At 34.5% G+C, this 21,914-nt stretch overlaps 2 protein-coding genes across 3 annotated transcripts in view; both read left to right on the top strand.

Annotated features, from left to right (window-relative positions):
• The window catches only part of LOC135688514 (phosphoinositide 3-kinase regulatory subunit 4), a 33,981-nt gene extending 30,677 nt beyond the window's left edge, over positions 1 to 3,304 (top strand). Inside the window, exons 29-30 of the mRNA XM_065205386.2 lie at positions 153 to 328; positions 2,157 to 3,304. Of these exons, the coding sequence (XP_065061458.1) occupies positions 153 to 328; positions 2,157 to 2,355 (375 nt within the window). The 3' untranslated portion in view covers positions 2,356 to 3,304. The remainder of the gene's footprint in view (positions 1 to 152; positions 329 to 2,156) is intronic.
• A 3,218-nt stretch (positions 3,305 to 6,522) lies between these two features.
• Positions 6,523 to 21,914, top strand: part of LOC135688515 (exosome complex component 10) — a 30,333-nt gene continuing 14,941 nt past the window's right edge. The window contains exons 1-17 of one of the 2 annotated variants that reach the window (XM_089114233.1): positions 6,583 to 6,651; positions 7,723 to 7,792; positions 7,985 to 8,071; positions 9,358 to 9,494; positions 9,902 to 10,037; positions 10,349 to 10,456; positions 13,135 to 13,300; positions 13,824 to 13,929; positions 14,377 to 14,446; positions 14,652 to 14,762; positions 16,376 to 16,519; positions 16,793 to 16,983; positions 17,207 to 17,363; positions 18,115 to 18,195; positions 18,614 to 18,681; positions 19,200 to 19,250; positions 21,803 to 21,914. In XM_089114233.1, the coding sequence (XP_088970359.1) occupies positions 8,015 to 8,071; positions 9,358 to 9,494; positions 9,902 to 10,037; positions 10,349 to 10,456; positions 13,135 to 13,300; positions 13,824 to 13,929; positions 14,377 to 14,446; positions 14,652 to 14,762; positions 16,376 to 16,519; positions 16,793 to 16,983; positions 17,207 to 17,363; positions 18,115 to 18,195; positions 18,614 to 18,681; positions 19,200 to 19,250; positions 21,803 to 21,914 (1,695 nt within the window). In that variant the 5' untranslated portion in view covers positions 6,583 to 6,651; positions 7,723 to 7,792; positions 7,985 to 8,014. Of the gene's footprint in view, positions 6,652 to 7,722; positions 7,793 to 7,984; positions 8,072 to 9,357; positions 9,495 to 9,901; positions 10,038 to 10,348; positions 10,457 to 13,134; positions 13,301 to 13,823; positions 13,930 to 14,376; positions 14,447 to 14,651; positions 14,763 to 16,375; positions 16,520 to 16,792; positions 16,984 to 17,206; positions 17,364 to 18,114; positions 18,196 to 18,613; positions 18,682 to 19,199; positions 19,251 to 21,802 lie in introns of both variants that reach the window. The other variant, XM_065205387.2, reaches the window with a different exon arrangement.

The raw sequence follows: 21,914 nt of genomic DNA on the forward strand, positions 1-21,914 counted from the left end.
AGCAATGCTATTACATCCCAGGATATTCATTTTCATATCTTTCCAACGCTTTGATGTCAGCAATGTATTTATAACATTCTTGGTATTTAAGCCAACTCTGTCAACATTGAGCCATTTTTTAAATTCCATTGGCCTTCTTGCCTTTTTTAAAGGTATCGAATGACGCTATCCTTGCAATTCATGCGCCAGATCAAGAAAACAGAACATATTTCATTACTGGAGGCCTCGACAGAAGAATTCGCTTGTGGGATATCAGACATCCGGAGAAATCCTCCTTAGTTGCTGGTGCAGCTACAGACAACCTAGATCATGTTGCATTGAATTACACGTAAGTGCCGTCAGTCTAGATGGAGAGGAGAACATTTCAAATTATGTGTACAATTTCTTCCAAAATTCACCATCACCAAAAATCATCATCCTCGATACTTAGCATCTATGCCACCAATGCTATTTTTAATGTATTTATGCTCATACCAATTCACAATAGAAGTAGTGTAAAAATGTTGTCACGGGAAGCATTGACGTCCATTTCAACCCTCTTAACAAACCATTAACAGTTAGCTTCAATTCTCTGGAGTCTCTCCAAAAAATAAGTTCAGAATGATGGATGTTGAGGATTACGATGTTGTGGTCTGCAGGAAGAGCTCTAATTTTTTTTATGCGTTACCTATTTCAATTTTGGTACAGACTTTAGTTACAAATAAAACATAAGGATATGAAAATTACAAACAAGTTAAAAATAATTCTGGAAAGGTGTAAGACATTAGTAAGTTATCAAAAACGGTGCGATGTGTGGATATTTTTAGCGGAGCCTTCATAATTTCATTGTTAATAACATTTGGTAACTTTTCATCTCCATACAAAATAGCTTGAATTAGAGCTAGGTTATAAAGGCTTGACAGCCCATTCGCAAGCAATATTGCGTTGACACTCTCGCAACGATCTCATCTCTGAACATCGTACAAGAGACTGAAGATATCGTCTCTGAACATCAATACTATTAATGGTAATAATAATCATCATTAATGAACATCATCGTCATCCTTATAATTACAATTGTGATAATCATTATCATTATCGAAGATTCATTGACACAAACAAAGCGAGTTTAAAATACTTATGCGATCAGTCTAATCTGAGAGATACTAGCACCACTAGTTAGTTTGTCTTTAGGATTCGCAAAAGGTCCTTTCCATTAGGATGTGATAAAACAGAAAATAGAATTCTCAACCACCTGTCTTTTTTAAATTGCTTGTACGCTTTGTCCTAAAATCAAGGGACAAAGTACACAATGACGTAGATCTAAAGCGTTAATGATTTAAGTCTTGGAATAATAACGTCAATTCTCTTTGTCATTGTCGTATTAAAGTGTCTTTTTTCTCCTCTGCTAAACGATGTTGGTTGAATATAAAATGTACCTAAACCGTCAGAAAGATGACAAAATGCAAAGACGATATATAGTCGTTAGGCAGATATGCATTACATACATGAGAACTATAGTTAGAAAAAAACGTGTATAAGCATCGCAATGAATTAACGTAAAGCAGAATTCGCGGTGTAGCTTTATCATTACATGATCGGTAGCCCTGTACAGATCATCTTGCCGACGAGGATGTAATGTCAAATCTTTGCTAATATGCTTTTGAGTATACTGTGATGTTTAAGTGATTGCCAGCGTTTTCTCTTACAGACAATCTCGTAACCGAGAATAAGCTGATTGCAATCGGAAAAAATTCTTTGAAAAAGCCTCCCGCGTCTTCTGTTTTTTTGTCAAGGTGTCCCGTTCTTCCTTTCAGACACGCTGGGATTTTTAGGCGGCTTTTGGATCGAAATCCTTTTTTTCTTTTTTAATTTCTTCCTTTTCTTTTTAATCTAATATCTTCCTAGTCATGAAGTTGTAAGATTATTTGCGGCGATGCTCGTAATGTGGAAAGTTGAATTTTTTTGTCTGTTTACAACCGATATAGATTGGTTTGTATCCTTGTATGATACAGTCAGATTTGATCGATTATATCATTTATGGGCTTAGATTAATAACCATTGAGTGATTAGCTTTTATTAACGAATCAGAGTCCCTGTCAGCCTCTTTCAGCCAATCAAACCCTGCTGTCTCTTAAACAGGTTACCAAATAGTTTATCGGTCTCTTTTTTGACAGGAATCGCCCTATTGACGGAACCGAAGTCATCTTTGAAACTTGTGAAAGAAAGCACCTGAATGAGGAATCTCCTAGAAAAGGACCGGACGACACACCGGTTGGACACAACGATTGTATTACTGATATTTCAATGACAAGGGTACCGCAAAACTTTTTGATAAGTGGCTCTAAAGATGGTGTTGTCAAAGTTTGGAAGTGATAATTTTCGTAGTTTCGTTTTTGTGTACGTACAAATTTATGTTTTTTCTTCTTTTATGCAATAAGTTAAACTTTATTATCATGCTGCCACTAACTCCTTGAAGAATGAATATGATATCAATGATAGACTTTGTAGCCCAGGAACTCATTATTAAAAAGATTAGTTTTCCATTTTATTCTTTAAAAAATTTGAAATGATCGTGTTTTTCAGGTAATTATCTACTTTTCGGAATTTTATTGCATTTAGCAACAGTTCGTGAAATTTTATTAAATTCTAAAAAACTTGCATTTGTTAATAAATACGAGATTGTAGCACCCCTCGCGTTATTAGCACAGCTTTTCCTGCCATCTGACTTCTTCAATCCAGGACAAGCCTATGTTTTCTATTCATTGGACAGGTCTTGGTACGCTGTCAACTGTTTTTTCCTTTTAAATCCATTGACTTTCTCATAAAAATGTCTAATGCAGTGAGGCCGCCTGTGGGCTAGAGTTATATCCAACATAATGAAATGGGCGTTAGCTGCATGTTTTTCTATAAGGCATCTTCTACCTATGAAAAAATTTGTCTATAAATTTTTTTTTTCTTTTATGTGAAGTGGTCCTTAATCTAAAGGATTCTTATATTAGCTGTTGTCTGTTATTTAGCGTTTTACTGCAGTTAGCGCAAACTTTAGTATTGTATAAGTCATCAATCCTCGTAGTCGATGATAACGCTTTTAGTTAACAAAGTTTCTCTCCTTAGTAATCTTTGAATCGTTTAATCCACAGCAATCTTAAGAAAAACTAGCCCTATCTTTGCATCTAAATATATGCTTGTTTGGATCTGCACCTCTTTGACCTTTAGTTGAGCATCTTTGTATCAATTCATTGAAAATATGAATCAGTATCTGATTTACTTGTATATTTGTTAGTAATGCAGAATTAATTAACTTCAAACAATTAACTGAGCATTATTGTTATTTTTCTTATGTGTGCAACTTTTGCCAAGGCCAGGTATACAGCACAACCTGTAGCTATCGAATGATGGGTTTGTTGTGTGACTTACTTCGGATTGGGCAGGTGTCAATATTCTACCAGATGGCTTTTCGAACGATCCGAAATTTCGCAAGATTAGAAAGACTCCTAGCTGACTCGATTCGGCTATTTAGATCGAGAGATTTTTCGACGCCCTCTTAAATTTTTAGATTTATCGTCTATTTTACACAACCTTTTAACCTTCAGATGGCAGAGTACAGTTGTTACCCACGACCTCGCCTTTTTATTGAAAAATAGCAAGTTAAAGGTCTGTCGGCCTTCGAAAACACAATGTATCACAGATTTTCCGGTTGCATGCATGTGCAATAGCATTCAAATGTTTCCCGGAACCCATTTCTAACGATACTGCACTAAAATTGAGTTTTCTTCCTTCTCAGGAACTGTGTAAACTAGCAAAGGTAGACCTACGTTTTCTCAGTCAGGCCTATATTGTAGTAAGCTCCAGTGTAAGTGTTGTTACTTCAGATCTGGTTTCATTTTTTAAAGCATACAACGTCTAATCAATCATTGCAACCAATCAATAAATCAGTCAATTAATTAATCAGTGGGTTTTACAAGTTGAGCATGGTTCTTTTACGCCAATAATTTTCGCTCACAGTGGTGGTTCAAGTAGAGAAACTGAAAAGTTTATATCGGTTTTATCTACCAAGATATCAGAGAAACGTGATCTGTCAATTTCACTGGTGACTAATTGGATTCGTACTTCGAAGTGCCATTCTGTGCATACGTGGTTCCAGAAATAGGCAAACAAAAGTTCAAGTGGACACAGCCAACATAGAAATTGTAGAAACAATATCCCGGATTGATTAGTTAAAATTGTTGGGAAAAAATATCCCGGCCTTTCGGTATATAAACAGCGCCGAATGTTGAATCACTGATGAGAAAAAAAAAATTAATCAGTCAACCAATCATTAAAATCAATCAACCAATCATTAGAATCAATCAACAAATCATTAAAATCAATCAACCAATTCCAAACAGTTAATTAATTTGTAGAATAGTTTAACCACCGAAAATACTATATTGGACGCGATCCAGTAGAAGAATAGCTTATCGAGACTGGACCACAAAAATTATTAAACCAATCAGCTTAAGCTTATAGAAAATAATCAGTTGAAACAATAACATGAACTATACTTTAACAATTACACAAGTAAAACTAGAACCAGCTAGTTGCAAGAGTGTGTTCGAAAAAAACAGTGATTTTGAGCAAGCTAAGAAATATTGTGTTTATCTGAATATGTTTTCTAAGTTGGCGGGAAAATGCTCTACTTGTTTATGTATATAATTTAGGTTGGTAATGCATACCTTTTTTTCCTTAAAATTTATTTGCTCTTAAACGCTGGTATGATTCTGTATTCGTTTAATTAAGGAGACTTCTTAAAGATCATTTGCTTTGGTTCATCCATTTACTTTGCTAGATGACGCTAGCTGTATCGGTGAGTTTCAGTTTGAATAACCGATTATTGGAGCAAATCAACTGTTTTTGATATTTACAATGAAATGAGAAAAAATAAGTGTAATTCGCAAGTAAATCCAAGTAATTTAACGACATCTTTGACACAAAGTGAACGCATATATCAGAGAAGTGGTCCTTTAAGGGAAAATTTCTTAACTTTGAATATGAAAACATTTAAGACCTTTGATTTAGAAAAGCATTTTATGAAAACATTTTAGACATTGCGAATGACCTAGATTCATACCTTTGCAACTAGTCCATAAGCAAAGCAGAACCAAGCTTTAGAAATCCAAGTAGACAATTAGAGACCTATCTGGCTGACACTGTGTGTAATGGGAGTTTCAAAAGAGATGAATTCTCACATGATTAAGAAAACGCCAGTTTTAACCTATATTCGAACTGGTGCCATAAATCATCTTGAAGTCACATAGTGCAATCAATGCCATGCATAATGAACGCCCCTTTCAGGTCAGAGATGATGCTTAAGATTTGGAATCCTGTTTTTAAAGATTCTAAAAGACTTCAGCAACACAAGTCATATCTTATCTGTGTAAACATAATTTCTTATATTACATATAGTTCCAGTTTGTGTATGGTCTCAGAAGAAGACTCGACTGGCTTATTAGCTATATCAAAGGAAAAAATTCACATATGTAAATGGAGAAGATTTCTCTCATGACAAAGTTGCCATTGGCGCTCCGCAAGGATCTTATTCTGGGCCTTGTACTTTCCACAGTTTACATAATGTCAAATCATACATGCCTAAAATCATGGGTCTTTTAGATAATTCAAAAATGCTTTGAAAGATTTAATCGGAAAGATCTGTCGGAGCTGCCCATGGACGTTTTCAAAAATTGATAACGTACATCTCAATGAAATAGACGGCTATCCTTAAACAAAGTCATCGAAATTCTTCAGATCTTTTCCATTCTCTGTGAAAACGTAAGGTCGCTACCTGCCTCAATGGAAACTGGTTGGGTAATCAATTTTTTATGAACAATTTTTATGAATTGTAGCAGCTAATGGAAGTAATTGTTTGAGTATCTTAAATATACAAATGGTCTTCACGAAGACGACTGGTCAAAGCAAGGACTACAGGGCATAATACAGGTTGAGGGGGCTAAAAAAATTTTCTTTGGGGGGAGGGGGAGGCTAAGCATGCCAAAAATAAAAAGCAATACAATTATTTGTATGTCTTTAAGTACATTTTGAAAATTGTTGTGGGGGGTAAAGCCCCCTCAGCCTCCCCCGCTTCCGCGATCCCCGGGTTATAGTTTGTTATCAAACTATTACTTCTCTCTTAAGAACTCAAATTTGTTCTTGAACCCGGTCCATCCTTGCCAAGTAGTCAGTTTGATCTAAATACGTAGGCCTTTTATTGTAAGTTTTTAAAAATTCTTCACTTAAGGTACAACTCAGCCAAAGTCAGAACCTGCTAAATCTAAAAGTTGAATACATCTTACGTAATTAATTTGATGACTAAAATGGCGTGCTTTTAAATTATAGGATGTTAACGCTATCATTTAAAGTCTTGAGTTAGGAGAGAGTTAAAAAGGTTCCAAGCATGCTTCATAAACTGAGTTTCTTCGCTGCATTTTTCAATGGCTCGAATTGGACAATACCAGTACAATGTTTTTATCTATAGCAGCTTCAAATTTTACAGTAGTATATCTATGAGTAAACCTTCGATCGAAGAACGTCTGAATGTTGGACCTCGACTTGAAACCGAGTCAAAATGGCCTACAGATCTTTACTTTGTGAAGGGAAAATTGCACGTGAATCAAGTTCACAACTTTATAAATGGTGAGGAATTGACAGCATTTATCGATCGAATTTTATATGATTTAGTAGGGTCTTTCTTAATAAAAGTCGTCTTTTCTTTTGCAAATCAAGCACCAGTCGATACGCAATTCCCGAGTTTTTCATTGAAGCTCTATTGAAAAAACGATTGTTTTCTATTTTATGCAATGCAAATAGAGGCAAGATTACTGCTTGTGTTAGAATACTGATTTTGTTGAATGTGATTTATCGGAGCCAACAGAATCTGTGTATAAATAGGCTATTCAATTTTTTTCAGGATCTGATATCGATCAGATATGGTTTGGTAATTATTAGGTTTAATAAGATATTAGCCTGATAGCTATTACTTAGTAAGATACTTTCAAGTTTTTTGATGTAGATAGTATTTTCTTCTTAGAGCCTTTGAGATTTGAAAAGATTTGTATATCTAATCTTATGAATCTTGGAAGATACCTAATTAGACGAAATTAGGGGTGCAACCAAAGTAAGGAATTGGAAATTAGGGGAAAATTGATTTAAGGATTTTTTTCAAAGAAATTGAGTGTCAATGACATTAATAAAGGAAATCTTTCCTCTCAAATGCGTTTTCACTTACATTAATTAAGGAATTTTTTCACTTAATTTTTGTTTTGAGAAATGATCTACAGATGCTTTCTTAGAGAAATGTCGCATTTTGAATAACATTAGCCTCAATTTTAGCCCATCACGCATCCTTACATCAAAAATACTGTTTTTGTATTGATTCTTTTTTCTATATTCACTGTATAAACATGCAAAAATTAAGAAATCGTAAATTTAGTGATATCAAAAAATAAGGCATGAGAAATGAAGAATATCCAAATTTTGTGGTTTGGTTCTTCTAAGGAATGTTTAAAGAAACATTCCTTGATAAAGTCCCACACATAATTTTGTGTAATAAGCAGGCCTGGCTGTTTGAGGAGAGCCATAGCTCTTGCTCCCCTCCAGGCTCTCCTCAAACGCTGGAGGGGAGCTACAGATTGCTCTCCTAAATTGTTCTAAAAAGCAAACTTGCTCTCCTTGAAATCAATTTTTCCTTTGTTTCTATTCTTATAGCTCACCTGAATACTACTAGGAGAGTTGTTTACTGCTCTCCTGTAGAAAGTCTTGGCCAGGCCTGAATAAGGTAGGGAGTAGATATTTAGTGTTAATTTGCATGTGATCTTATTTCTTTGGGTTGCCCATATATACATATATTAGATTATTTAGGACCTATCTCCTTTAATTTAGCATATGATTACGAGGTACTTCCGGGTTAAGTATCATTCAGTTAAGATGAAGGAAACTTGTCAGTTGGTTCTAATATTTCTGTTTACAGAATTGGACACTGTAATTTCTTGTATGTGTCATGGCAGAGCAGAAAGAAGATATTTTTGGTTTCAAATCATTACAAGAATTTTCCCAGGTGAGTTACCAAAATATTCATTTGTTCATGTTGACTCCACTATAATCATCTATTATGAATGAATCTTTTTAGCTGTTCTTCAGATAAAGAAATGGAAATGAGATCTCTAATTTGAAGAAAGGCATCTATTTTCTCTGACTAACAGTAAGAACAAAGAATTGTTCAGTTGTTAAACTGCTCTTAATCAATTTTCTGCTGTTGACTTAAGGAAGGAAAACACATTACTGTTTGATGTGCAGCAATTACAGGCCCTTCAGTCTAACATGTGTGATATTGCTCGAGTGTGCATCTAAACCAAGCAGTCAATTGTACATATTTACAAGAAAAAGGCAGCCAGCTTTAATCCTTGAAACACAAAACAGTTGCTTGGAAGGGCCATGATGATGCTAAATCTTTCCAAAAAATTGACATGTTGTCTAAAATTTCGGCTAGGATCTCAATTTGGAACTATTAAATGTTTCTTTAGCTCAGTAATTCTTTGAACAAGGAATCGAAGGCATTTTTATCAGTAATGACTTTTTTCTAACATTAACCCATAAATAAGGTGTTAATGGCCGTTTTGATAAGTTATAAGTACATGAAACGGATGGGAAATCTTTAGTGAATTTTTGTTGGTCAGGGAATGTAAAAGTTTCAAAATATATGTGTTTAACTGCTATAAAAAGTCTATTCAAATCTAAGATCTCTGAACGTCCTTCATGATTTGCTGTTTTGAGGAATTTTTGAACTGTTGCAAAGTAGCAAGTATTTATGTATTGATTTCAGGATCGAATTTAATAAATTTAAAGAATGTTAGCCACAACCATTAGTTGTTGTAAATGAAGCATGATACACTGAACAAAAATTGATAATCTTTTTGGAGTTTGTCACAAATGAGTCGAGTAGAAAAATAGAGGAATCTTTTTCATGATGCTCACATTCTTGAATTTCAATTTTTCCTACACACAATAACTAAGCTAAGAATTGCAAGAAATTCACAATTTCATATCAATAGCTACAAACATCACAGAATTGTAAATCCTGCCTTTTGATATTTGAATTCCAATTATAGTCTATATACATTTCTTGTATATCTAATGTTAGAATAAGGAAATCTCCGTATATGGGGAGCATTTTGTAACTGTACAGGCATGAATCTGCTTCGAAATAATTTGCAATTCAACATCGCTAATACCAGACTTTTTTAAAAACACGGAATAAATTGAGTACTCCTCTACTACTGATTTATTAATTTTTACTGTCTTTTATGAAGCTTGTTTCACTAAGAAGAATTTTTTCTTCCATAGACATGGCTAAAAAATCTTGTTATGTGCACCAAGGCATCAAATGAAATGATAAAATCTCATGATGATCATGAATTTTGGACTGGTTTTGAGCAGTATCAAGACTTTTGTGCAAGTACAGGGACAAGTGTGCTAAAAATGTAAGTCACATAGTTAGTACCTAAGGTTACCTATATATTAGCAACTATTTCAATTATTTTTGGAACTTTATTTTGTGCTTTTTGATCTGTGAAAAACCATTTGATTTGATATCCATTTAATAGAAAGCATTGAAATTGCAGGCATCCTGTTAATTCAATGAAGCTTTGAAATTTTAAATTCTGCAAGATAATAGACCAGAAAACTTTTTTGGTAAACCTCATGTTTGTAGTCACTTCCTGGAAGGTTCATTTATATTTTTAGACTCAGTTTGTTTATTTTATTTTGGTCAAGATGTAAAAATTGGGGTGAAATGATTCTTTTAATCTTTGTCTTTGCTCTGAATCTAGCTTCCATGAAAGTTATCCATGTAAAAAGACTGTTATATAAACAATTAATTTCATCTTAGGATAGGAGATATTCTGCGCCACCAAGGAGTCCAATGCAGATGGTCCCAATCAGTGTCTAAATATTATCCTCACAATGATATTGATGATAGATTTGATAGCATTGTTGAGGCTAATGATATTCTTTTGGAAAGAATTGTAAGTTGACGAACTTTGATAACTTGCCCTTGCCAAGGATGTGTCACAGCTTATTTTTGGACTGAATACTTTTTATATTGAATGGCCTCTTTTTCAATGTTTGGGTGTAATCAATATAGTGTTATCAAACCAGATTTGAACATATTATGTTAAAATTACAATTGAATCATATTGGAATCTTCCCCAATAATATTTTAAAAATGCTGTCTTCATAGATAATCCTTTGATTTTTGCTTCAAAAGTAGCATTGCTGTCAAAGTTTTGTTTTTAAGATCAAAATAGTTTTTCATTTATAACATGTACAATTTAAGGACACCCAGCTTGATGAAATCATCAACCCCAGCAATTCAAAGAAGATTCTACCATCAGCAACAACACCAGTTAATGTTTCCATTGACTCCAGCTGGAATAAGCGATCTGTAAGTGAACTTCTGCAAGCTTTTTTTCCTTACCAAATCATAACAACCAAACCTTTCAAATCAACAAGTTGCCATAAATTACTATTTCGACAAATATGAGGCATTAAACAAGTTTGCATTTTTTATTTACTTGCATGTATATTGAACAAAATATGCTGACCAGAAAGTTAATAGCATACTATTCCTCATGGTAATCTTCGTTTTAAAGATTCTACAAATTATATCTTGCAGTTTTAAACAAATTTCTTTTGAATTACTGTTTATATTTTGTTTTCAAGTAAAATTTCAGAAACATATGTAGTTATCGTAAATAATTTCAAGATGTTGGAGAGTCCTTAAGAGAGACTTCCGACAGGCAATTGGTCTTGAGCAGATGAATTTGGTTATATGGATTTTGGTAAAACTACCGAAGGACAAAAAAATTTTATTGTGTGTCATTTTTCGCAAATAAAAAGGGCTTTGTTCCTAGATCTCTCGGTCAAGACAAAAATTTTTAATGTCAGATTCTCTTAATTGATTTTTCAATTTTGTTTTACATTTGAAATTTAGATAAACCGAAAGAAAGCAGTAAAAAGCATATTTACAAAGTTTGCAAGCTTTTCCAAGAACAATATTTTTCTTACTATCAAGTAAAATTAAATTTTCAAATCATGCGTCTGATAACGTATAGTTGCTTTAGATTTTTTTAGTAAGCTATTGGGTCACCCATAATTGATGGAATACCGTGAAAGTAACTGAGAAAGTAACTTACTGAATGTGATTCTCATCAAAATAAAATAGGAATCAGCTAGATGTATTGTGAAAAGCTAAAGGATCTTCGCCTACGTAAACCGAGCTTGTTGAGAAGTTCATTGTAATTTCGGGGATTTATTTGGAGTTAGGGATCACGTTGATTCCATATGTGGAGCTCAAATCAACAAGTTGCCATAAATTACTATTTCGACAAATATGAGGCATTAAACAAGTTTGCATTTTTTATTTACTTGCATGTATATTGAACAAAATATGCTGACCAGAAAGTTAATAGCATACTATTCCTCATGGTAATCTTCGTTTTAAAGATTCTACAAATTATATCTTGCAGTTTTAAACAAATTTCTTTTGAATTACTGTTTATATTTTGTTTTCAAGTAAAATTTCAGAAACATATGTAGTTATCGTAAATAATTTCAAGATGTTGGAGAGTCCTTAAGAGAGACTTCCGACAGGCAATTGGTCTTGAGCAGATGAATTTGGTTATATGGATTTTGGTAAAACTACCGAAGGACAAAAAAATTTTATTGTGTGTCATTTTTCGCAAATAAAAAGGGCTTTGTTCCTAGATCTCTCGGTCAAGACAAAAATTTTTAATGTCAGATTCTCTTAATTGATTTTTCAATTTTGTTTTACATTTGAAATTTAGATAAACCGAAAGAAAGCAGTAAAAAGCATATTTACAAAGTTTGCAAGCTTTTCCAAGAACAATATTTTTCTTACTATCAAGTAAAATTAAATTTTCAAATCATGCGTCTGATAACGTATAGTTGCTTTAGATTTTTTTAGTAAGCTATTGGGTCACCCATAATTGATGGAATACCGTGAAAGTAACTGAGAAAGTAACTTACTGAATGTGATTCTCATCAAAATAAAATAGGAATCAGCTAGATGTATTGTGAAAAGCTAAAGGATCTTCGCCTACGTAAACCGAGCTTGTTGAGAAGTTCATTGTAATTTCGGGGATTTATTTGGAGTTAGGGATCACGTTGATTCCATATGTGGAGCTCAAATCAACAAGTTGCCATAAATTACTATTTCGACAAATATGAGGCATTAAACAAGTTTGCATTTTTTATTTACTTGCATGTATATTGAACAAAATATGCTGACCAGAAAGTTAATAGCATACTATTCCTCATGGTAATCTTCGTTTTAAAGATTCTACAAATTATATCTTGCAGTTTTAAACAAATTTCTTTTGAATTACTGTTTATATTTTGTTTTCAAGTAAAATTTCAGAAACATATGTAGTTATCGTAAATAATTTCAAGATGTTGGAGAGTCCTTAAGAGAGACTTCCGACAGGCAATTGGTCTTGAGCAGATGAATTTGGTTATATGGATTTTGGTAAAACTACCGAAGGACAAAAAAATTTTATTGTGTGTCATTTTTCGCAAATAAAAAGGGCTTTGTTCCTAGATCTCTCGGTCAAGACAAAAATTTTTAATGTCAGATTCTCTTAATTGATTTTTCAATTTTGTTTTACATTTGAAATTTAGATAAACCGAAAGAAAGCAGTAAAAAGCATATTTACAAAGTTTGCAAGCTTTTCCAAGAACAATATTTTTCTTACTATCAAGTAAAATTAAATTTTCAAATCATGCGTCTGATAACGTATAGTTGCTTTAGATTTTTTTAGTAAGCTATTGGGTCACCCATAATTGATGGAATACCGTGAAAGTAACTGAGAAAGTAACTTACTGAATGTGATTCTCATCAAAATAAAATAGGAATCAGCTAGATGTATTGTGAAAAGCTAAAGGATCTTCGCCTACGTAAACCGAGCTTGTTGAGAAGTTCATTGTAATTTCGGGGATTTATTTGGAGTTAGGGATCACGTTGATTCCATATGTGGAGCTTAAGAACGTATAAATCAATTTCTGAATAAAACGTACTGAATAACCTATCTTTTTATTTATTAGAACGAGAAAAAACTGAAGCATGATCGCTGGAGGAAGTTTAATCTAATAACAGCCCGGAATATTGAGCGACCGCAGCTAAAATGGAAAAGGAAAGTTGACAACAGCAATGCTCCCTTTGTCCCAATTCTCAAACAGAAACCAAACGCAATAAAGGAATGGAGGCCGTGTAGGTGTTTTACAATCAAAACTTGCCTTTTTTCCTTATTCTTAATGAAAAACCAAGAATAATCTTCCAATCAAGATCATTTAACAAGGATTATCTGAGCAGAGAAGTACATCGAACCAACCTCTTCTTTGTAGTCATGTCTTGCTTTTTTAGCCAATACTCGAAATCAATTTACGACCTTGTTTTCAAAATACGCCGAAAATTTTTGTACCAAATTTTATAAGGACCATGACTTTCTATCTTCATGCAAATTTTAATGATGCTTGTGCCTGTGATATTAATTCTATGGTGACGTAATTCTTCAATGGATATGATATGATTATCAATTGAAGGTGGAAAGTTTCATCTGGATTTTTGCTGTGAAGTTCCTGATGAATTCTCAGAATTCATCATAAAATCTATAGTGATAACAAAATCACCATAAAATTGTTTGACCTTTTTGCTACCTGAAGTCATGATCATTCATCACTTGAAAGCATTTTTGTAAAAGGAAGTTTGTGTTTGAGTATTCGGTTATTTCAAGCTCAAAGATTTGAAGAAGATGGTCGAGAGTCGAAGGTGATGTCTACTGTTGATGATTTCATTCACAGTCAGAGGCTTGGGGAGGATTTTGACATGTTTGAAGATAGGTTCGTTTTTTAAATAAAACTTTACACTTTGGCCAACATCGCGTCTAAACGATTTCGCAGAAGATTTGCAGAACTCTAACGGGACTAGAATTTTCGCTGGTAATTTTTTATAGAGGTTAAATAAATCTCCTGAGATATACAGTGGCCTGTAACTCTATTTGTACAAGTGACTTAACGTCGTTTTTATATTTGGTTTCAACGTCGTAACTCGTAGTTTTCAAAAAGGCTATTTCCTCGTTTCTCCGTTTCTCCATTAACTTAGCATCTCACCGTCTTTTGCGATAATTGCTTAACCATAACACCACCACCTATACGCGTGTATGCGTGCCACCTTAAGTTGAGTAACATTGGTGCCACACGTGTCCAGAGGACGGAGGGTTTGTCTTCATTTTTCTCTTCAAAAAAGCCAATACATTTCGTGCTATTTTTTGCTTTCTTTGCCTTCAGACATCCATACAGATTTGAACTAGAGTCTTTTGAGCCTGTGCCATGGCAGTTAGAAAAAGGAGCAATAGAGGTACGTAGTTTTTGTTTATGCAGGAACATTTTATGAAGCCTTACTGTACTTGAACTTATTAGGATCAACCTTTAATTTGTTCTACAGCTAGCGCATTGAAAATTTAAACAATATCTTTATTGAATAGTCTAATGCCTGTTAGCGTGTTTTTCCTAAATTTTTGGCATATATTTTCACTTGCTGTTATCCTCTTTTGTTTTCAAAGCCCTACAAAGGTATTGAAAAAACATCGTTGACTGTTATTGATGACGTCGAAAAGCTAAATGGTCTGCTTGAGAAATTGAAAGCTGTAAAAGAAGTAGCAATCGACTTGGAGGTTAGTTCTCATTTCTTTGGAATGGAATGGCCAACTTGCCAAGCCTTTAGTTTGTGTGGTGATGCAACAGTGTCTCGCATCAAGAATGTCTCTAGCAGGGGTCGAATAAGCAATTTACCCTAAAACATAGCTACAGTCATAAAACATAGCTCTTCGAATATTGCCATTTCTTTCTTGCTGCATCACCAAATGCCGTTGTCCCGAGAGACACTAGTATTGCCAGCGCCATTCAATTACTGTGAATTGAAAGAGAATAGGCATTGCTGTTGTGACCGGACGGTAATGACATAAAAACCTGCAAATAGAGACCAAAAGTTTTCAACCATACCTTTATCGATTCGTTATTAAAAGGTGTATTTTTGCAAAGCCAAGTTTTTAAGTATAAGGCGATTGGTTCAGTTCATTTTCATTTTAAAATTCCACTACATACAAATGCCATTAAAATAATTCAGTAAACTAACTAGTTACAATAGATTATAAAGTTGTCATGATTATAAAGGGATTTGTATGCAAGGAATTTCTTGAAACGAGGAACTCTCTCAATAGGCAAAGCAATTGCAGATTTATTGATGATAAACGAAAATTGCATTTATTCAATCATATCGTATTTTAAGTATGACTGCTAGTGTTGGGTGCATGGTTTTGCATAGAGATGTGTTGAAATCAATAAATATTTATTAAGATAAACTGATGAGATATATGAATTAATTTCTAAAGAGTGATTATCTATAATTATTGGTTGTTATGAATTTATTATTAATGCTTAAGCTAACAAATTTAAAGGAATTATATTCAAAAGTCATTAAACAGTAAAATGCTGAAAACAAGGCTGGTCTTATATTCACATTTTTTTATTGAGAGCTAATTAACTAACTGTTCAAGAGCCAATAAATTTAAAACATTGTCAGTGAGACTCTTTTTCATAGAAGCTTTTTTTTGTTGGCTCTAGTTTACGGTTTTTTAATGTAATGTTGACCAATGTAGAAAATATTACAACGACTTGTTTTTGCTGTCCAGTTTTTTGTATTGCTTTCGGGTCTCATAAGAAGCAATGCTAACTTTAGCATAAGAACTCAATGTTTCCATTTTTTTGATGAGCATCAATGGAGGAAGTTTAGCTTAAGCAGTTGTTAGGCAAGCTTTTCAGCCGAATATTTTTAAGGAAAATTTTCATCTAGGAGGGAGGCCTCTATAACAAACGCCACTAAAAATAGCATAAGAGTCACCTGTCAAAACGCCTTTTTATAAAAGTTCAGTTAAAAGTATGTTCAACGCGAATATAGATTTGATAACAAATTAGAAAGCGGAAGAAATCAAGAATTAAGCTGGAACCGAAAATCTCCTCTTTATATAAAAAATGAGCCTGGGGATCCCAGGATAACTCTTTACTAGTTTGAAAGTTTATTGCCATTGCTAGTTCACGTGTGCTACCCTTGTTTATAGGTAAAGACATGTTTCGTTTACCATCCCATTACTATTCTCCTTTACTTATACTTACAGTACTGTTAATACTTGAGAAATTTGCTTCTATTGACAGTCAGTTCGAAGATTTTTCTAATATTTGATTTTGCATCGTTGCCTGTATGACTGATGTGTTTATTCTAATTTTGCAGCATCATTCGTACCGGTCTTTCATGGGTTTCTGTTGCTTGATGCAGATTTCGACGCGGGAAGAAGACTTTATTGTAGATACTATTGTTTTGAGGGAAGACCTCCAAGTTTTAAATGAAGTTTTTACAAATCCTGGCATTTTAAAGGTTTGTGATTACATTTTTGCGTTTAAAGAATACCACTTTTATCGTGGTTAACACTTGAAACCAATAAGCCTTTTTTAGTCTAATCTTTCATTGATGCTTTGATGTCAGTATCGGATTTTGGAGGTATGAAAATTTTCATTCGATTAAAAATGTGTGATTTTTACAATCATTTCGCAATTTATGACGTCATTTTGCACCCCTTTCTATATTTCACTAAGATTTAATATGTAGCTTACGGGCTTAGGCTTTGTAGAATTGTGCTTGTTGTTTCAGGTTATGCATGGTGCAGATCAAGACATTGAATGGCTTCAGCGTGACTTTGGTTTGTACATAGTAAACATGTTTGATACTGGGCAGGCAGCTAGAATCCTGCAACTGGCCCGTTTCTCCCTTGCCTTTCTTCTGAAAGAGTACTGTGATATTGCTGCCGATAAACAATACCAGCTTGCCGATTGGAGATTGAGGTATAGATTGCACTTTCAGTGTTGTGCCTCGTGCCTGACTATTTTGTTTATTTGGCATATGTCAGTTTGAATATTAGCATAGCACGTAACTGGAAATGACGTAAGAATGTTGTAATAGTCTAACAGTAAAGGGGAATGATGACTTTTTACCTGGCTTGTCGCCCAATCCAAATGTTGGATTTCGCACACTGTTTTTAGTACCTCGAATATCTTCATATTTTAGGCCCTTACCAGATGAGATGGTAAAATATGCTCGTGAGGATACACACTATCTGCTGTACATTTATGATAAACTGAGAGATATTCTCTTCGAAAAAGCAGAAGGGCAGTCATCTTTAATGAAAGCCGTGTATCAGATGAGCAAAAAAATATGCTTAAAGGTTAGCCCTTGAACTTTCACCATCGACAGGCTATTCTTTCCACTTTTTAAAATGTATAATTCTTTCTACATTTCTATATTCAATTCTATGCTCCAATTTGCACTTTCGTGCTACAACATAGAACAGTCAAAATATTTTTTTGTTCATGGCCTAAGCAATTTTTTAAAATGACATTGCCCAGTGGTTGGAGTCTTTCATCAAGAGTTAGAAAAGTTCTAAGCCCAGGGATTCACAGTGTGTGATCTTCTCGAGATGGTAGCAACAAAGAAAACACAAATAGAAACTCGCAGAAGTAGTTAAATTCAGTAGAAATCATCCAAGCAAAAAACAGCCTTTTTCGGGTCTACCGTTTTATATTTGTGACTACCGGAGAATGCGTGCTAAGCCAACGATTCCGTAGTAATGCATTCGAAACAGCTCTCCTTTTTCAAACAATGAACTGGTTAGAACATTTTTGTTTTGAAATCAAGATAGAATGCATTCGAATTTTTTTGCGGCTTTTTAGTATCTACAAGACCTTCTTTAAATCTCATAATTTCAGAAGATTAGATTCCCCTTTTTTATGCACAATCAAAATTCTTACGATGATGAGATAACTGAAACATTACTTATAAACTACTTCGCTACAATGAAGGACGATACCCCGAGGGGCAAGTGACTACCAAGGGGGACCTTCTACTTTTATTCAGTTACCTTTATATTGATGGAATCTTCAAATCTAGTCTTTTATCTCATATTTGATCATTTTTAGGTCTACGAGAAGCCCATATTCACTCCTGATGCATATATGGATATTTGCACCAAGTACAAAAAGAAACTCAACGACCAGCAAGTAAGGATGTAATTTTTTTTGCCTAGATTTGAACTGTAATGAATTAATGAACATGTACCGAGGTAACTTCATTGTCTCAAGGCAACTAATTTTTTTGGATCAGCCAACCTTTGTGCTATTGAAGCAAGGGGGCCCCTGTTCTGCACTCTCACGGCAGTCATTAAGAACACCAGCAGTATTTTTCAGAGTGATTTTTGAGAACGATCCTGTTTTCTCCACCGAAAAGCACGCCATTTCCACCTAAAGCTCCAATCTATACATTTATACATTTTTTTAAAAATCCTTTTATGGATGATATTTGAAGTAGAAATTAAAATTGAAGAAGAGGCAATCCTGTGCGGTAGTTTTGTTGAACTTTTCCTTTATTTTTTCGATAGCCATAATGTACCACTGCAATAATTTGCATTGCTTTCTGCAGCTAGAGTGTTTAAGACTTCTGGTTGCCTGGAGAGATAGAACAGCAAGAGAAGAAGATGAAAGTTATGGGTAAGTTTCCTACTAGTGACTGAATTTGTTGTTCTCCTTTCTAAACGTCAGCAAAAATATACAGCGCTGAAACATAAACCTACAGCGAAACATTCTTGAAAAAAGTTCATTTTGTCATTTTGGTTTTTTGGGGTGTCTTTATTTCCTTATGTTATGTCAAGCATCAAGACCTATTGGTGTAGACAGAATTCATTTTCTCTCTTGGACTTTTCAGCTACGTAAAGGAGTAGTGATCCCTAATTGGTAAACAGCAAGGAACCAGTAACAATTTACAATTTTTCAACGTTTCTCACACTTGAACAAAGTTTTTTGTGCGTTGATAATCGGTCTGCCTTTTATTGCAATCTTGACATTTGATGATACGAAAATCTTTCCTGGTGATATTAATTATTGCAATTTCTAAAAGGTTTGCCGCATGTTTGTATCAAATAATAGGTTGTTGAGTACTCCAAAAAATACTGCGTGGATAAGCAGTCGGCAATGGGATTCCTTCATGAAAGAATTATTTGATCTTTTAGGTACGTCATACCCAATCACATGATGCTGCGTATTGCTGAGCAGTTGCCAAGGTGAGTTCATTTTTCATACATTTGGGTTGTTTGTTCAGGTAGAGCTAAGTTGTCTGTAGCATGATTTATTCAAGAAGTCACGATTATCTTAATCTTTGTTTGTATATTCACGTAAGCCCTGGCGACAGAATGGAGGTCTTGCTGATTTTCAGTCATAGTCTCTTCTGTCGCTTGCTTGAAATTTACAAACGTTTAATTGATCTTTCAACCTATCTACATCCTACACTAAGCGCTGTGTTTTGATCTGCGATGTTTAAGATTTGTTGGACTCCTTTTTTAATCATCTGTAGCGTCGATGAGTGTTTTTTTCTTCTAAGGCATTGATTGCTCTGCTACTTGCGGTACTTCGATCATAGCAAAATTCCAGTATGTCTGGGAGTCTAGTTAGTGATCATGTGTGCAGGCGTCTAGGATACGTCTGAGACTTCTTCATTTTTCTCATGAATCATTTGCTTCATTTTTATCATGAATCAAGTGCAAATTGCACCGCAAGTGCAAATGACAGATATTGTCGCCAATATATGCAAAATATGGTTTACACGTGTTTTTCATTAATTCAACCTTTTTTTCATCTATAATTATAATAGCCTTCTAATTTTCTTCTAAAAAGCAAACATATGAATGTGGAGGCAACGGTGTACTTTCATTGTCAATAAACCCTCCAGTTTTCTTCCAACTCAACCATTCGATAAATGTCGGGACGTCAAAGCTGCTTTTTTTCTTTCTGTCAACAAGAAGTTTTTCCAGGTGATAAATTTCTGTGAAGTCAGCACAACACCAAACAGAACACAAGTATCGAAAGTGGAGCTCAATAACACAGGCCTAGAGATTTCAGACTTTCAAGACACGTGTTTTTAAAGGCTGATTGCCTTGAAGACCTTATAGGAACTGCTTTTGTTTGTTTCTGACTACGTAAAACTCATTATCAAGCTTTTTTTAATTTTCGAGAGGTATACATCAAACTAGAGTTTTTGCAACATCGAATGAAAGTTTATTGCCTCGTAGCCTGGTATCTAATTTACCTTTTTGGATCGTCAAACACGTTGGACAGGCTATGTTATGCGTACCTGGATACAGGGGGGGGGGGGTTCGTGAATAGCCCTGGGGAGGTCAATAATATACAAGATAAGAAAAAGAGGACTTATGTCAAACCCTTGTGAAACGCCTAAATCATAACAACTTATTTATGTCCGTATGTTTAGCCGCATTCACATGATCTTGTTTATTAACGTGATCCAAACTGGATTTTCAAAAATCAAAACAGTGTAAGCTTATCCAGCTTCATTCGACTTCCTTCTTCAACCATCGTTCGACTTCATCCAGCTTTGTTCGACTTCGTCCAGCTTCAATTGAATGTGTCTAATGGATAATCAACGAATATGATTACTCAGGGATGTCGGATTGGACAATCTCGAGATGCAGGTGCTCGTTTTTGATTCGAATATATCTGAACCAAGAACATCTTTGATATCGAATTCAGTCGATTCGATTTTTTAAAAACGCGGTTTTAGCAATGTAATAGTAATTTACTGTATCCGAAAGACTCACAGCATGGAGACATTGCAAAGCCTCGTATATAGAAGGCACAGTCACTGTCTATCACAATCATTGCAATACTCTCAAAGCACGCGCGTCACACAGTTAGCATATTATCTTGTTCAGATTGTAATCGGCTTGGATAAAAAGCTTTGACATTGTTGCTGTTTTTGTGCTTTTCAGTTCTCTAGACAAAGTCAAATGGAAACAGTTTTAAAGGAGCCGCTACATCGTCAGTGCAAATTTTGTAGCCAGTGTAAGAATGTCTCGCAGCAACGTGTTTCTGTTTCAATCAGTGCATAGCAGCACTGCCACAGCACTAGTGCTACGATGTCTGAGGATTATGTTTACATTATAGAACTGAAAAAGTATAGAAGTAGATAGAGCTAAGATGCGAAGATACATTTTGCTGCTCGGCGTAGATTCAAAAGTACGAAAAGACGGAGCTCGAAAAAAGTTTGTTGCAAGTCTTTGCAACAATGGGAGATATAGTTTTCAGACCGCTATGATTGTGAATCCTTGAAGCAAGGACGTTGGCATCGCCATTTCATCATTTCATGTTCAAGTCACATGTAGAATGTTTCTTGAATAGGTTTGATCAAGAGGAACCTCCACCCCCTCCCCCCGCCTCTATAGGCACCAACTTCACCCGAATGCTTTTACTCTTAAATTGCATATCATACTTCTTTTTATTATCAGAGTATCAACTGTCCTGTAAATTAAATGAATTTTAAAGGTATTGGATTTTCAAACTGTGTTTGTAATTTTTCGTCTTTTGTCTTGGGTAACTATGGAGTAGTGGAGTAGTGCGCTAGCTGCATTTTCATTGCATCCCTACGTGAGCAATACATACTAGTGTAAAGTTTCATCCTTAGAAATTGCCAAACGTTTGCACCTTAGCTAAATATCAGCTCCTTTGACGTGAGCACCAGAGGTGAGGTTTTTTTAGCAGAAATGTAGAAGATATAGGGCTGCCCTTTTGCACATTGGTAATTTTCAATAATGATTTCTCACAGGGAACCCGAAGGAGTCCTTGCATGTTGCAATCCTATACCTCCACTGGTCAGACAGCGAGTAGCTGAGATTTATAATCTGGTAAAAGAGGCACGAATTTTCAACGCTAAAAAG

This window comes from Rhopilema esculentum, chromosome 19 (genome assembly GCF_057945365.1).
Source record: "Rhopilema esculentum isolate cy_ngs chromosome 19, ASM5794536v1, whole genome shotgun sequence".
Lineage (NCBI taxonomy): Eukaryota > Metazoa > Cnidaria > Scyphozoa > Rhizostomeae > Rhizostomatidae > Rhopilema > Rhopilema esculentum.